Genomic DNA, 12990 nt, shown 5'->3' with positions numbered 1-12990 from the left:
GCGCTCGGCCAAGGTGATGCTCGTGGTATTGTCCGGGGGCGGCACAGACGCAGATTCTCCGGTCGCAGCCGCCGCGGCGCGTGCGCGCCTGCGAGCGATGGGGTTGAGTATCGCGGCGGCGATGAGGACGAGGCCGTCCATGAGCTGTGGAGACGGGCGACGCGCGCGGATTGCACGGGGGAGCCACGCACGTTCAGACGAGGCGCGCGGCGGAGAACGGGGCACGGGCACGCACGATGACGACGGAATACGTGACGCTCGCGATGACGTCGAATTTGGGCTTGAAGGCGAGCGAGAGGTCGGAGAAGACGCCGCCGAGGAGGTCGACGAACATGAAGGTGACGGAGATGCCGATCACGGCGCGGTGCTTGTGGATCTCGTAGTACTGTGGGCTGCGTCCTCGGCGTGAGCGACGTAAGGCAACGTAAGGCAAGGCAGAGCGGCGGCCACCGCGGGCGGGGACGTACATGAGGGCGAGGGCGATCATGATGGAGCTCAAGACGCCAAAGAACTGCACGCCGCGTTCGCCAGACTCCGCGCCGTTGTGGTATGCCGGCTGGGTCATATGGAACATCGAGCGTGTCAGGAGCTGTGAAAAAAGAACAGGGGGGAGGAGAGAGCGTACGCGGATGGCGTAGACGAAGCCGACTTGCATGCTCGCGCTGATGATCAGTATTCCGAGGATCATGAGGTAGCAACGGCGTGCAGAGTAGCCGCCATTATAATACATGCACTGTCAAGTTCAAAGATCGTGAAAATTTGGATTTCCAGAGGTTTGTGGTAGTCGACAAACCTGGCCCCATGACAATAGGGAGAAGAAGCCGAAGAGCTGGGGCTGGAGAATGAGCGGGATGTTCAGGTCTTGAACGATGACGTATATTCCCAGGGGGATAGACGAAAGGGACCATATAAGGCTGTGGGGGAAGACGAGGATAGACATGAGTCAAAAATAATAATTACTTTATTTTGAACACTGACACAAGCCAATGCGACAGACCCTCTGTCGACTTTGTACGCCAGCTCTTCCACAGCTGTGGAATGAGCTGTGCAGTCCAGCATACTGTGCCTAAACCGGAGCAAGTTAGTGAGCATCTCGACAACGCGACATAAGGGCACACACCCAGCGTGCCCAGGACATTCTCCGCGACGCGATTGGTAGGCATGTCGAAGCGACGCGTTAATTAGACAAGTATCTCTAGTAAAGTATTCTGAGCTTCGACGCCTGTGAGTCTTCTAACGGCAGGGAACTCCGCGCGGGGTCGAGAACGGAGAGAACGACTGTCAAACCAAAGCAGCCCGCAGAATTAGATCGCGCGAGACATCTATAGGGTGAGTCGGGGCTATAAGAGGGTCAGGGGAGTGATCACAGAAGACGAGAAGCAAATTGTGGCGATCGGACGAGAGCAGTGTTCGCCCACATTTTTTACCTCACAAGCCTGCGATGGAGTCACGCAATGCCATCGGCTGCCGTATAGAGGTCCGTCGGATGGTCTGTGACTACGGTGTTCGGCGCTCCTCCGCCGCGGCCAGCCTCCGGAGGTCCTGCGGGTCGGCATCCCGGCAACCTTCACCGGCCTCCGGCAACCGATCAAGCAACTTGCGCCGAAACACCACCGTGTGGGGAAGCGTCACATTCAGACGTTGGCACAACTCGAACGCTGCGCAGAAGCGAATGGGAAAGCTAACTGTGAGTAGTGAGATTGCAATCAAAAAGCAAGGCGTGTTCCACGAGGTAGCCGGGAAACGATGATACTATACACGATACATATGACACCACGCATGCCATAACACAGGATGGCATCAGAGCCGCACGTAAAGGTATACAACGCGGATTTCCGATCGTCCGCGCACACACGGCACTGAGACTCTACGGAGTCATTTAAGAACGCAGGTTGTATATCGTCCTGCCGTAGTAGGCGCCTGTGGCGGCTGACGTGACTGTCAGCAGCGCTGGGACGGGGCCCTTGGCGAAGCGCGGGAGTGAAGAGAGCAGAAGGACGGCCGAGGCGCCTGCGTTCAAGGGTCAGTTGTAGCCCGCAGATTGCTTCAAGGAGGAAGGAATAGGAGAGATGACGAACCCAGCGCTGTCTCGAGCCCGTTCGCGGTATGTTTACGGATGCTGTCCCCGCTGTAAAGGTACAACACGCCTACACTGAGCAGGACGTCAGAGACGTCGTCCGGATCATGTGTTCGCATGTTACACACCCCACACCAGCTACGATAGACGGGATTGAACGCGTCCGGACGTAGCCAGTGACACCACCGACGATGCATAGGGTGCCCATCACAAGTGCGGGGTAAGCAGACTGAACATCACCGATCGATTATCATTAGCCCCCTTGTCGACTGACCCCTCAAAATTGCACCCACCATCTCTTGATATTTGGTGAGTAGATTTGGGGATCGTCTGAGGGTGTGGTGGGAGGTAAAGGGAAAAAGGACACGTATTCCTGCGCAGAAATAGACGGTGTTCACACAGGCGGGACAAGTCTCGGCAGCCCTGGGTCTGGGGAAACCACGTGGAAACGCTGACATTTACCGCCGGGCCGCGGCCTCAGCGCGAATTTCAAAGATCCAACCCTATTTTCATTCTTACGTCAAAACTGCTTCATACTTCAACTAAGAGCACCTTCGTGAGCATGGTTTCCGACGTGTTACCCCAGAAGAACGAGGAGTACGGGACGAAGGAATATTGGTGAGCGTGAATGGCCTCTCAGAAATTTTTATGCTCAATTTTTTTGTTTCCCCAGGGATCAGCGTTACACACAGTGAGCTGCCTCGACCTCGTTTGGCTTTATTTCGAGACCGAGGCCCAACAAACGCCTCCAAGGGAACCCGAAGATGCCTCGTTTGATTGGTTCAAGAGATACGAGGATGTCGCTGGCCTCTTACGGGATGCGATCCCTGACAAGAACGTCCGGATCTTGATGCTCGGATGCGGAAATTCCACTCTGTCTGAGGACGTCGGTATCGGGTCTACCCACTTGTGTTTTGCACGGCACTGAGCTCGGTAATATGGATCGGCCTTGCAGATGTATGACGATGGGTACAAGAATATCGTGAATATCGATGTATCTGCGCGTCTCTGTCTTGTTTTCGCGTGGTTCTCATCCGCCCTTCGCAGTATTCCGACGTCGTGATCGAGCAGATGCGGAGCAGGCATCGCAGTACGCGACCAGGGATGGAATGTAAGCTCTTCTCAAACCTGAGGCTAGCGCCGGGATTTAAATGATCGCACGTAGGGCATGAGATGGACATCCGAGACTTGAAATTCGACGACGCGTCCTTCGACGTTGCCATCGACAAAGGTGCGATTCCGGTGTAGATTTGACATTGTAGCGTACATGTTGAAAAGTGTTCGCTCACCAGGGACCATGGATGCTATGATGACAGCAAAAGGAGACGTTTGGGTACGGCCGATTAATGACCAGCATGCGTCCGACGCTGATATCCCCACAGGATCCTCCTCAACAAGTCATCGATGACTGCACGAAGGAGGTCGACGAAGTTCTTCGGTAAGAAAGGGAATTTCATTTTGACTAGGCGTGTCGCCGCTTACGACCACTCTTCGCAGTGTTCTTAGAAAGGACAAGGGCCTTTTCTTATACCTCACATTTGGCCAACCGCATTTCCGTCGCCAGTTCCTCACAAGGGAGGGTACGACCTTAGAGATAAAGCGGATAGGAGAAGCGTTCCACTATTATTTTTATATCGTCAAGACTTGATCTTCAGCGCAACGAATATAAAATATACACCACAGCAAGGCACGCTCGGACTGGGGTAGACAGACGGGCGCGCGAGGTCCTAAGAAATAGAATATTCAGAACAAGAACTTGACATTCTTATAGAAATCCAGCAGCGGGTTCTCCCCGTTCCTCAGCCTCGTTTTGCTCAAGTCCGCGTACGTCTCTAGGAACTCCGCGTGCGTGAACACACTCGACTTGCGCTCCCCGACCGGTAACCCACTCGCGCTCGCCATGCCGTCCACTGGCGGCCGCCTGTTCCGCGGCTGGTACGACGAGAAGAAGCCTGACCCGGACGCGAGCGAGGACGCGCTAGTCGCGAGCGGCGAGAGCCGCGTGTCCACCACGGGCGCCGAGTCGGTGGGGTTAAGCGGCTGCGCGAGGACGTGCTCGTACATGTCCCGGAGGCGCTCGAAGTGCGTCGGGAAGAATATGTCAAAGTACCCCTGGCGCACGAACAGCGTGCTGCACGGGATCGTAGTGTTTTTGTACCGCGTCTGCACGACGGGTGCGTTCACGCCGGGGATCGTGTCCGGCAGCGCATTGAAGTCGGAGAGGAGGAGGCGGTGATGCGGGAAGTGTGTGCGCAGGGTGCGCAGGAGGCTGAGGAGTCGCGTGGGGATGTATTCGGGCATGGAGAGGTTCGGCGCAAAGGGGAGATTGGTGTAGATGGAGCGCACGGTGTTGGATTTGAGGAGCGAGGGGAGGGGCGGAGGATGGCCGAGGCGGCGCCGGAGGGAGAGGAAGGATGAGATGAGGGGATCGGTGACCCGTGTGTAGTAGATCCCAAAGTCGCCCGAGTCGTCAATAGTGATGAGGGCTTGGTATGGCTCGAGCGTGCGGTAGTCGTAGCGGATCATATCATGTGCAAAGTTGTCCTTGACGAACCAGAGGGGTGAGATTGCAGTGCGGAGGGGTTTCAGAGAGTACTCACGACAACTTCCATCGCGAGGAAAAAGCAAGGCGACGGTTCCCGCTTATTCCAGTGGAAGATGCTCTTGTTTGTTATGCTAACACACGGGTGCTCGGGCAAAAGTGTTTCTTCCTGCACTTTTGCTAGCCGCCCACTGATCTCGACAATGTTGTACCGTGTCCGCTCGTAGACTTCCGGATACTGTTCCCGAATATAGTTCAGGATGTCGAGAGCGAGCGTCCCATTCCCAGCACCGATCTCGTATACCACGAGATCCTCGTAAGGGAAGTATTTGAGGAGATATTCCGAGACGATGCATTGAGCAATGGCCTGGCCATAGTACGGCTACTGGTGAATAATCATGAAGAGTTAGCTTTCTCCGTGATCCTTCACTTTGCGTTGACACAACAGAAATGACCTTAAAGAGCTCTGTAGGTGTGTGCCAAATCTGCTTCCCAGGACCTCCGTGCTCATCAACATCATAAGCTGCATACCTCCTCGCAATTTCGTCCTGAAACTGCGCCTCGTCCCGCATGGTGTTAAACTCGATGGGATTTTGTTCTGTCGACGTGAGGATGGTCGCTTGTTTTGGGAAGTAGCCGTAGTGGGGATTATAGAGCGAGTCCTCGATGAAGTCGCGGACGAGCATTTTCACTCGCGTCGGCGGGGACGTGGCACGCTCGAGATCGTTCGCGGTGACGCGCGCATAGCTGGCATGTTCGGGGTCTGGCTGCTCCTCGAAGAATATGTCGGGATTGTAGTTTATTTTCTCCTTCTCCTTGAGTTTGTGCTTCTCGGGGCGGTTGCGGGAGGAGAGAGGTGGTGCGCTTGTGAAGAATCGCGCAACGAGGTTCTGAGCATGGGGAAGGCGGAAGTGACGGGCGAGGTGATGTCGTGCGCAGGCTCGGTGAAGCATGCAGCTCATGAAGCGCACAGCTTGGACTCAGAGCACGGCCTGCAGGTCCTCGTCGGTGAAGCCGTCGCGTATGTAAGCAGCATCGCTTGATTAGATCTTGGACGAGCACTTCGACGTGAAGCACACCCGCACCTTCTCTCTGATACGCTCATGGAGACTGCACAGAGGCTCATAAGGACTTGGGTCGCGTCGCCACGAGAAAATGAGATCGACGACACTGCTTCAGGTGCGTGCAGGAGTCGCTTACACCTGACTCGACCGTTCGATCTAGCGGATTGTCCACAGGCATCGCTGCCGGCGACATCCAGCTTCTCCATATAGTGAAGGCCTTGGGGGAATACTTGACCTCCGAGGATGGTGACCTACGGAACAAGGGTACGGAACTCGCTCATTGTACATCCCCCGCGCGCACTGAAATAGGGTGAAAGGTGTGGATTTTCTGGCATCTGTTGTTGGCCGTTATCCACGAGAGAAAATAAATCGCCAGGCCGGTATGTCTACGGAATGCTCTTTTCTTTGAGTGACTAGGTGACCGTTCCCAAAGTTAAAGTCCTCATCGGATTCTTCAAGTCCAAGCTCGAGGACACTGAGACTATCATACCCGCTCTGAAAGGCATTCTGAACCTGACACCCCTTCCCTCTTTCATATCTGAGGATGCAGTCGAGATCGCCGAGGCGTAAGTGTTTCATTTGAAGATAGCGTCCTGACAATTCAGGTTTCGATCGTAGTCTTTTCGCCCATGTGAAAATGCAAGCCCTCGTCCAGGTCCAACGATATGTTGTTTTCTCCATATTCGACTCACTCATAGCGCTTCATCGTGATGGTCAGCCCCTGTGACCCGCCATCTAATCTTCGTGTCTGATCTTTTTCTCAGCTTTGAAGAGTATGGGAAAGGGTTTCATTAAACGGTATGCTGTTCTGGCTGATGGGGAGAAGGATCCTCGAAATCTCCTAGTCGCGTTCGCGATCGCTCGAGTTATCTTGATCGAATTTGACATCACGGAAACCGTTGAGGTACGCCTTGGAGTCCCAATCAGTCAAATGCGTAGACATAACTCAAGACCGTTTGCAGGATATGTTCAACGTCACGTTCTGTTATTTCCCCATTACATTCCGCCCTCCCCCCGACGATCCATATGGTATTACCGCTGATGATCTCAAAAAGGCACTCCAGTCAGTCACACCGAGACTGTAGAATGCAGAATACGCAATTCATGCATGATCCTTCAGCTTGAGCCTCAGTGCTACTCCTGCTTTTGGGCCTCCTGGCATCCCATTATTTCTTGAGAAGCTGAACGCTGGCACCCCTCTCACAAAGGTTTGCCCTTCAATATTTCTTTCGGCATCTCTCGAGGTCTGACATTCGAGGTAACTTAGCGCGACACCCTCCAAACCATGGCCATATGCATCCCCGTTTACGGTTCTATCCAGGCACGTACGTCGGCGCGAAAGCTTTGGAGCTCTCTCAAGCTCGAGATCTTCCAACCCACGGACCCTATCACGGAAGAGGAAGCCCTCAAGACGATGCAAGTTCTGATCAAGACGATTTATGCGGACGACAGCGAGAACAAGGACTCTGACGAAGACATCGCCGGCCTTGCGAAAGAAGCATGCGAGGAGTGTATACAGATCCTACGGGAGCCTGAGAAGAGTCAGGCTAAGCCTGCAATCAAAGTGCTTTGCGCGTTCATGTCCACGACTCGTTCGTCTGCCCTTCTCGTCTCACATCTTCGTGACCGAGTTGATCAACGGCACTTTTTGCATAGCTTCTGTCTCCAGATACACACTCTCGCAGACCGTCCCACATCTGATCAAGCTCTTCTACAATCCAGATGAACTCCCAAATCGCGGCCCCGTGCTCTCCCTCTTGTCTTCACTTATATCTGCGGCCCGCGATTCCACCGTGAAAAGTTCATCGACTCCCGATGAGCCTGGGGAGGTTCCTTTATCGCCGTTCAAAGACGAGGTGCTAGGTGCACTCACAGTGGGCCTGAAAGCGCCATCATCTGCGCAGCCCGCGATAGAGGGCCTTCTGGCGATGGTGACCACCCCTGCACTTCTGGAAGACGAAGAGATCGGTTTCGTCGTGCAAAATGTGAACGATGTACTCGTTAGCGACCGTGGTGACGTCTCCGACATCAGGTATCTTCTCTTCAGCCGATTCCCTCTGCCGTTCGACGCTGGCTGACACGTCAGTTCTTTCTCAGCGATGCCGCCTTGAACCTCCTCACAACCATCTCGACTCTCGCGCCAAGCCATATTTCTCAGACAACGCTCCCGCTGCTATTTTCTTTACTGACTGACACCGCACCTCCACGCTCGGACGGCCAAGCACGCACGCGTCTGTGGGCCACCTTGTCCTCACTCACCCAGCTCTGCGTACAGCCAGAGCTATTCGAGACCCTGGTCATCCGTCTCTCCACGAAGCTCGACCTGCTCTGCGCACCTCCCACCGGCGGCCCTGACCCGTCTGTCGACGTCGATGCTGACTTTGAGCCAACGGCCGCCTATGCCCACGCCGTCCTGACGACGCTCGCGAACGTGCTCTCGAAGAAGGTCGACCGGGGAGACGTGGACGTTCCGAAATATGTCGACCAGTTGGTTCCGCGCCTGTTCAACCTGTTCATCTACTCCGCATCGTCTTCGCAGAAGGGACTCGTCGCGACCGACACACGGCTTGTGACCGTGGCAGGGCGGATTGTGAACCTGGTGGTTCAGACGCTGTCGGTGCAGTGAGTGCATCATGGGTTCTTTGGTCAAGCAAAAGCGTTGATCGTTCTTTGTCCAAAGGAAACAGGAAACATTCACTGCTGCGTTGGTCGGTGGGTATCTCAAGGGCGATGTAAAGGCTATCGCGAACGGGTATCAGAAGATCCCTGCGGACGTCGAGTTCCTCCCCTTTCATGTAGGTCGACCATCTGCTCTTCGGCTTCTGAGAGATGAACATTTATATAGAACAGCGCCGCACCTTTCCAAAAGAATCTGGTCGTTCTGTTGTCGCAAGCCCTCATTGCACTGCACAAAGAGGTAATTTTACCATCGTTAATCGCGGATGCACGTCTAAGGGTCGAGGCATTAGGTACATATCCCTGTGGAAGACCAAGGAGCCTTTTTGGATATGCTGATCCAATGGAGCATATATCACTCTGACAATTCGATAGCGAGGGAGAGCGCCTGGCACATCATCGCCGCTGTTGTCAACAAACGAGAAGCCGGTGAATCAGGCCGTCTCATATGATCAATCGCATGGCTAATCGACGACGCAGACCTCGCGCCCTTCCTCTCTTCCAAACTCGAGTTATTCTGGCCATCCGAGATCTTGACAAACAGCGGCGGAGCAGACGCCCGACGTCTCGCCATCCGTGCATGGGTTTGGGTACATGCACCTGTCTCGCATAGAAACTTCATCCTTTCCAGCGTCTGACATCTGTGCCGCGTCTGTAGATCGCGAAGGGGCTCCTCGTCCGCAATCACCCTCAGGTCATGTCGTTCGTCGATCGCCTCTTTGGCCTGTTCGAAGACGAGGAGGTCAGCTGGGACGCCGCCAGAGCCGTCGGTCAGATCGTGGCTGCAGATCCCGTCCTCACGAAGAAGAACCATGCTGTGATCAGGGTGAGAACGTCTCCCACGGCCGTCTTTCCTGCAGGCCTGATCCACGCGTCGTAGATCCTGTACGCACAAAAATACGCGAATGCCATCCTCCCCCGGATCATATCTGGTGCCAAGTCCCATGACGGTAAGTCTCCCCCTTGCATGACGAGGACAGACGACGGGTACACGGTTGCCCACGTTCCAGATCCGCAAAAACAAACCGCCCACCTCGTCGCGCTCACCTCGCTCATCAAGTCCGTCCCAAAATCAACCTACGCCCACGAAATGCGCACGGTCAGCCGCGCCCCCGCCTCCCTCTCCCGACTTACCCCACCAGCTGACCCGCGCCCAGCTCATGCCGCTGCTGCTCCGCGGGCTGGACCTCCCCGACACCGACATCCGCGCCAACGTGATCGACACGCTGCTCGCCGCCGCGCACGCGGACGTCGACGCGGACGCGAAGCACGCGAAGGAGGGCAGCGTCGTCGCGGAGCACGCGGCGAGCCTGACGGCGACGATGCTGCGGAACACGCTCGCGGCCAGCATGCCCAGCGCGGTGCGTGCCTCCGCTTCTCTCCACGCGCCTGAATGTACCCGGGGACGACGCTGATGGCATCGTCGCCTGCCCGCTCCGCCCCCCCGCCCCCCCTTGCAGAAGGTGCGCATCGCCGCGCTGCGTTATCTCGCCGTCCTTCCCAAGGTCGTGCGCTACGACGTGCTGCATCCGCACAGAGCGGCAGTGCTGCGAGACCTGGCGCGCGCGCTGGACGACCCGAAGAGAGCCGTGCGGAAGGAGGCGGTGGACGCGCGGTACGTCCTGCTTTCGCACCCCGTCGGAGCGCCGTCGTGCTGATTCGGAGGCTCTGTCTCTGTTCGCAGGACGAATTGGTGCGGAACTCGCCTTTTGTGTGTTTGACGTTTATGAACTCCCTCCCTAGGTTCACTTACAGCGGCTGATGTGTCTCGGTCGACAAGTCGACCGCGCGACGCGGGCTGAAAGATGTGTTGTAAGAGTACCGTTAGAATTATATCTTTATTGTCCTTAAAAACCACGCGGACCTCGAATCTCGAAGAGACCGGGTGATTGACAGCAGTGCGCGCTACATGAGTACTGCTACTACAGCCGACGCGAGACCGGAGCCCCTCCGGCACCATCACAAGACGCGCGCGCGCGGGGCACGCGCATAAGTTCTGTCCATCGCGACGCCCTGAACCAGAAAACACAAACGAACAGAAGACGAAGACACACAGAGACATGCGCAACGCACAGAACCCGGCACGGCACGGCGCGGCGCGGCGGCGCCTCCGGCTAGGCCAGACCGGGCGTCTGTGCGCGCTCGCCGCGGTCGATGTCGAACTCGACCGTCCGGACGACGTTGATCTCGAGCTGCGGACAAACGCGGGGGTTCTCAGGCCGGGCGGTCTCGCGCAACGCGCAACGCGCAACGCGGGATGGGGGATGGGGGATGGGGGGCGGAAGCGGGAGCGCGACGGACCTTTGTCGTTTTCTCGGCGTCCTCGTCGTCGAGGCCGGGCTTGGTGGTCTGACGCGTGCATGTCGGGGCCAAAGTCAGCGGCCAGGAGCGCGCGCGCGCGCAAGAGAGAGAGAGAGAGAGAGGGGGGGGGGGGACATGGAATACGGACCATGCGCGAGCCGCGGCGGTGCATGCTGAACGAGTTCGTGAGCGCGCCGGGCGTGGAGTGGATGCAGTCCGGCATCAGCTGCGGGTTCTCGCTGATCGAGCGGCGGCTGTTGAGCCTGGTATAAACACAACACGAACGACGGGCGCGCGCGCGCAGGGGCAAAGGCAAAGTCAGGGTCGGAGCTCTGGGCGAGACGGGGCGGGACGGGGCGGGTTTTACGCACGATGCGAGGAGAGAGTTGGCGTATACTGGACGGGGCGGGATGGGGGGGTCAGCGCGGGTGCGAGGGACGGTGCGTGGATGGAGGGAGCGAGCGAGGGGGCGGGGGGAAACGTTACGCACGTTTGCTGATGGCGAAGTGCAGCCCGAACCAGATGAGGTTCCCGGGCATGGTCACCCACTGCGGGAGCCCTCTATGCATGAGCGGGGCACAGCGCGCGCCGAGGCGGAAAAAAGGGAGCGAGAGCGACGCACGCAGATCATAGACGCGATGGCCGCGACGCTAGAGCACGCAAGTCGTCATCTATCGTTTATCGTCTCAGGAGCAGGACCAGAGACACCGTGCTCACCAAGTAAGCGCCCCGGTGTTGAGCGTGTAGATCATGATCGTGTTGATCACGCGGTCCATACTGCCGTCCAGACGACCCGACCGTAAGCGTGGATCGAAGGATCGAAAAGTCGCGTCGTAAAGACCTGCCTTTTGAAGCCCGTGCGGCTGACCTGGAGGTAGAGGCACATGGAGGACGCGATGAGGATGTCGATGGCCGAGGAGAGCGACAGGCCGAGGGTCAGCACCCACTGTGTGCATGCGACGTCGACCAGGACCGCGGTCAGCACACAACACGGCACGGCACGGCACGCATAGGTACGCACGCCGATTTGGACCGTGAAGCCTCCGAAGCTCTTGATGTGGGCCCTAGGAAAGGAAGCAAAGAGGCTTCAGACCGAGCGAGCGGGGGAGGCAAAGTGGGGGAAACGGCGTCACATTTTCACGGTGCTGACTGCGATGTCGAGACGTCCTCAGCGATTTTAGTGGCAGTGGAGACGCGCGCGCGCGAGAGAGAGAAACGCACCGAACGCGGCAGCTGAGCACACGCGAAGCCGTTTATCCATCCATCTCAGCGCTACGTCCAAACCCGCGCGAAAAAAGGACCCACGCACCGAGGCGCATAAACGCCAGCAAGACCTTCAAAAAACCAACCCCGCCGACGAGTCGCAGTCAAAGTCAATCGCGGGCCATCGGGGCGGCCATCGGGGGCACGTACCAGCGGACACGTCAGGTACCAGTTGCCTTTGCTGACTGCGCGCGCGGCCGTCGTCGGTAAGCGCGATGCGGTCTATCACGCAAAGTGGCGCGTACTTACGCCGGAATACCCGCGACGAGAAGAAGCTGAGAGTCGTGGGTCAGTACGTGCAGGTGAGGAGGGGGCGTGTGCGGGGATGACGCACATGTGGACCACGAATGTGATGATCGCCTTGCTTCGTGCGTCAGAGACAGAACAGCGTCCGCGGGACCGCGACGTACCGTAAGAGCCACCGTGCACTTTCAAGCGAACAAGTAGTAAGCGCGACGCCGACAAAGAAATCTGCCGTCCCCGACTCTACGCACCGCGACGCTGCTATGAACCGGACGCCTAGTGAGCACGGGAGTGTGAAAGAGTGATCGCGAGCACCAACGTGGGGATGTAGTCTGCGATGTCCGGGCGTCCAAAGTTGAGGACGACGTAGTCCCAGCTCGCGGTGCACACGAGCGAGGTGTGGATCGCGTCTAGGATCCTGCGAGGCGTCGATGAGCGGGAGCCCCATCACGCTACGTTGTGATGGAAGGTTGCGTACCAGACGAGGACGACCTGGGTGGCGACGTCGGACGCGCGGTCAGTCGTAAGAGCGAGGAAGAGAGGCGTGGGGGCTGCAGACCATCATCTTGATCTGCTGGCTGTCCTGGGGGTACGTCCCGAGGTACATGACGAACTGGACCATAGCGATGCAAGAGAGGCTGCGGCAAACGGTCAAGGTCAACGCACAGTCTCGAGCATAGCCACGGGGCGAGCGCGAAAACGAACCCGACAGAGGCGAGGCAGCCGACGAAGATAGCACCCAAGGTCGAGCGAACGTCCATGGCTACGCGGGTCCATGGAGGAGGGCCGCGCGAGGATTATAAGGGGGAGCGGGCTCGGGGACT

At 57.3% G+C, this 12990-nt stretch overlaps 6 protein-coding genes across 6 annotated transcripts; 2 read left to right on the top strand and 4 right to left on the bottom strand.

Annotated features, from left to right (window-relative positions):
- Positions 1–72: 72 nt before the first annotated feature.
- HETIRDRAFT_14443 (uncharacterized protein) lies at positions 73–1163 on the bottom strand (the record flags this gene model as incomplete). The annotated part of the gene is made up of 7 exons (XM_009550428.1): positions 73–144; positions 236–392; positions 468–532; positions 626–733; positions 794–914; positions 979–1066; positions 1121–1163. Coding segments are annotated over 7 exons (654 nt in total), but the record flags the coding sequence as incomplete, so codon positions are not given.
- A 512-nt stretch (positions 1164–1675) lies between these two features.
- HETIRDRAFT_441147 (uncharacterized protein) lies at positions 1676–2416 on the bottom strand. The gene is made up of 4 exons (XM_009551007.1): positions 2371–2416; positions 2206–2306; positions 2079–2152; positions 1676–2010 (listed from the first exon to the last, which is right to left on the bottom strand). The coding sequence occupies exons 1-4, from the start codon at positions 2371–2373 to the stop codon at positions 1880–1882; spliced, it is 309 nt and encodes a 102-aa protein (XP_009549302.1). The 5' UTR covers positions 2374–2416; the 3' UTR covers positions 1676–1879.
- Positions 2417–2639: 223 nt separating this feature from the next.
- On the top strand, positions 2640–3725 carry HETIRDRAFT_323921 (uncharacterized protein; the record flags this gene model as incomplete). The annotated part of the gene is made up of 9 exons (XM_009551006.1): positions 2640–2695; positions 2751–2768; positions 2831–2963; positions 3033–3071; positions 3125–3188; positions 3243–3308; positions 3370–3410; positions 3460–3515; positions 3575–3725. 9 exons carry the CDS (start codon positions 2640–2642, stop codon positions 3723–3725), a joined length of 624 nt encoding a protein of 207 aa, XP_009549301.1.
- A 95-nt stretch (positions 3726–3820) lies between these two features.
- Positions 3821–5572, bottom strand: HETIRDRAFT_324143 (uncharacterized protein; the record flags this gene model as incomplete). Its single annotated transcript, XM_009551005.1, has 3 exons — positions 3821–4621; positions 4678–5001; positions 5075–5572. 3 exons carry the CDS (start codon positions 5570–5572, stop codon positions 3821–3823), a joined length of 1623 nt encoding a protein of 540 aa, XP_009549300.1.
- Positions 5573–5722: 150 nt separating this feature from the next.
- On the top strand, positions 5723–10208 carry HETIRDRAFT_36067 (uncharacterized protein; the record flags this gene model as incomplete). Its single annotated transcript, XM_009550449.1, has 22 exons — positions 5723–5798; positions 5858–5947; positions 6001–6063; positions 6117–6249; positions 6302–6396; positions 6448–6587; positions 6646–6746; positions 6804–6891; positions 6951–7275; positions 7340–7715; positions 7781–8305; positions 8364–8478; positions 8529–8600; positions 8653–8788; positions 8840–8943; positions 9054–9185; positions 9240–9309; positions 9370–9458; positions 9517–9720; positions 9820–9974; positions 10044–10052; positions 10103–10208. 22 exons carry the CDS (start codon positions 5723–5725, stop codon positions 10119–10121), a joined length of 3117 nt encoding a protein of 1038 aa, XP_009548744.1. The 3' UTR covers positions 10122–10208.
- A 265-nt stretch (positions 10209–10473) lies between these two features.
- HETIRDRAFT_104338 (uncharacterized protein) lies at positions 10474–12927 on the bottom strand (the record flags this gene model as incomplete). The annotated part of the gene is made up of 19 exons (XM_009551004.1): positions 10474–10551; positions 10661–10708; positions 10809–10923; positions 11032–11155; positions 11210–11310; positions 11378–11606; positions 11678–11724; positions 11794–11809; positions 11882–11893; positions 11970–11994; positions 12074–12108; positions 12173–12198; positions 12258–12283; positions 12334–12351; positions 12418–12427; positions 12486–12584; positions 12645–12658; positions 12726–12804; positions 12872–12927. The coding sequence occupies 19 exons, from the start codon at positions 12925–12927 to the stop codon at positions 10474–10476; spliced, it is 1158 nt and encodes a 385-aa protein (XP_009549299.1).
- Positions 12928–12990: the final 63 nt, after the last annotated feature.

This window comes from Heterobasidion irregulare (assembly GCF_000320585.1).
Source record: "Heterobasidion irregulare TC 32-1 unplaced genomic scaffold scaffold_08, whole genome shotgun sequence".
Lineage (NCBI taxonomy): Eukaryota > Fungi > Basidiomycota > Agaricomycetes > Russulales > Bondarzewiaceae > Heterobasidion > Heterobasidion irregulare.
This window is presented reverse-complemented; position numbering and strand designations above follow the sequence as displayed.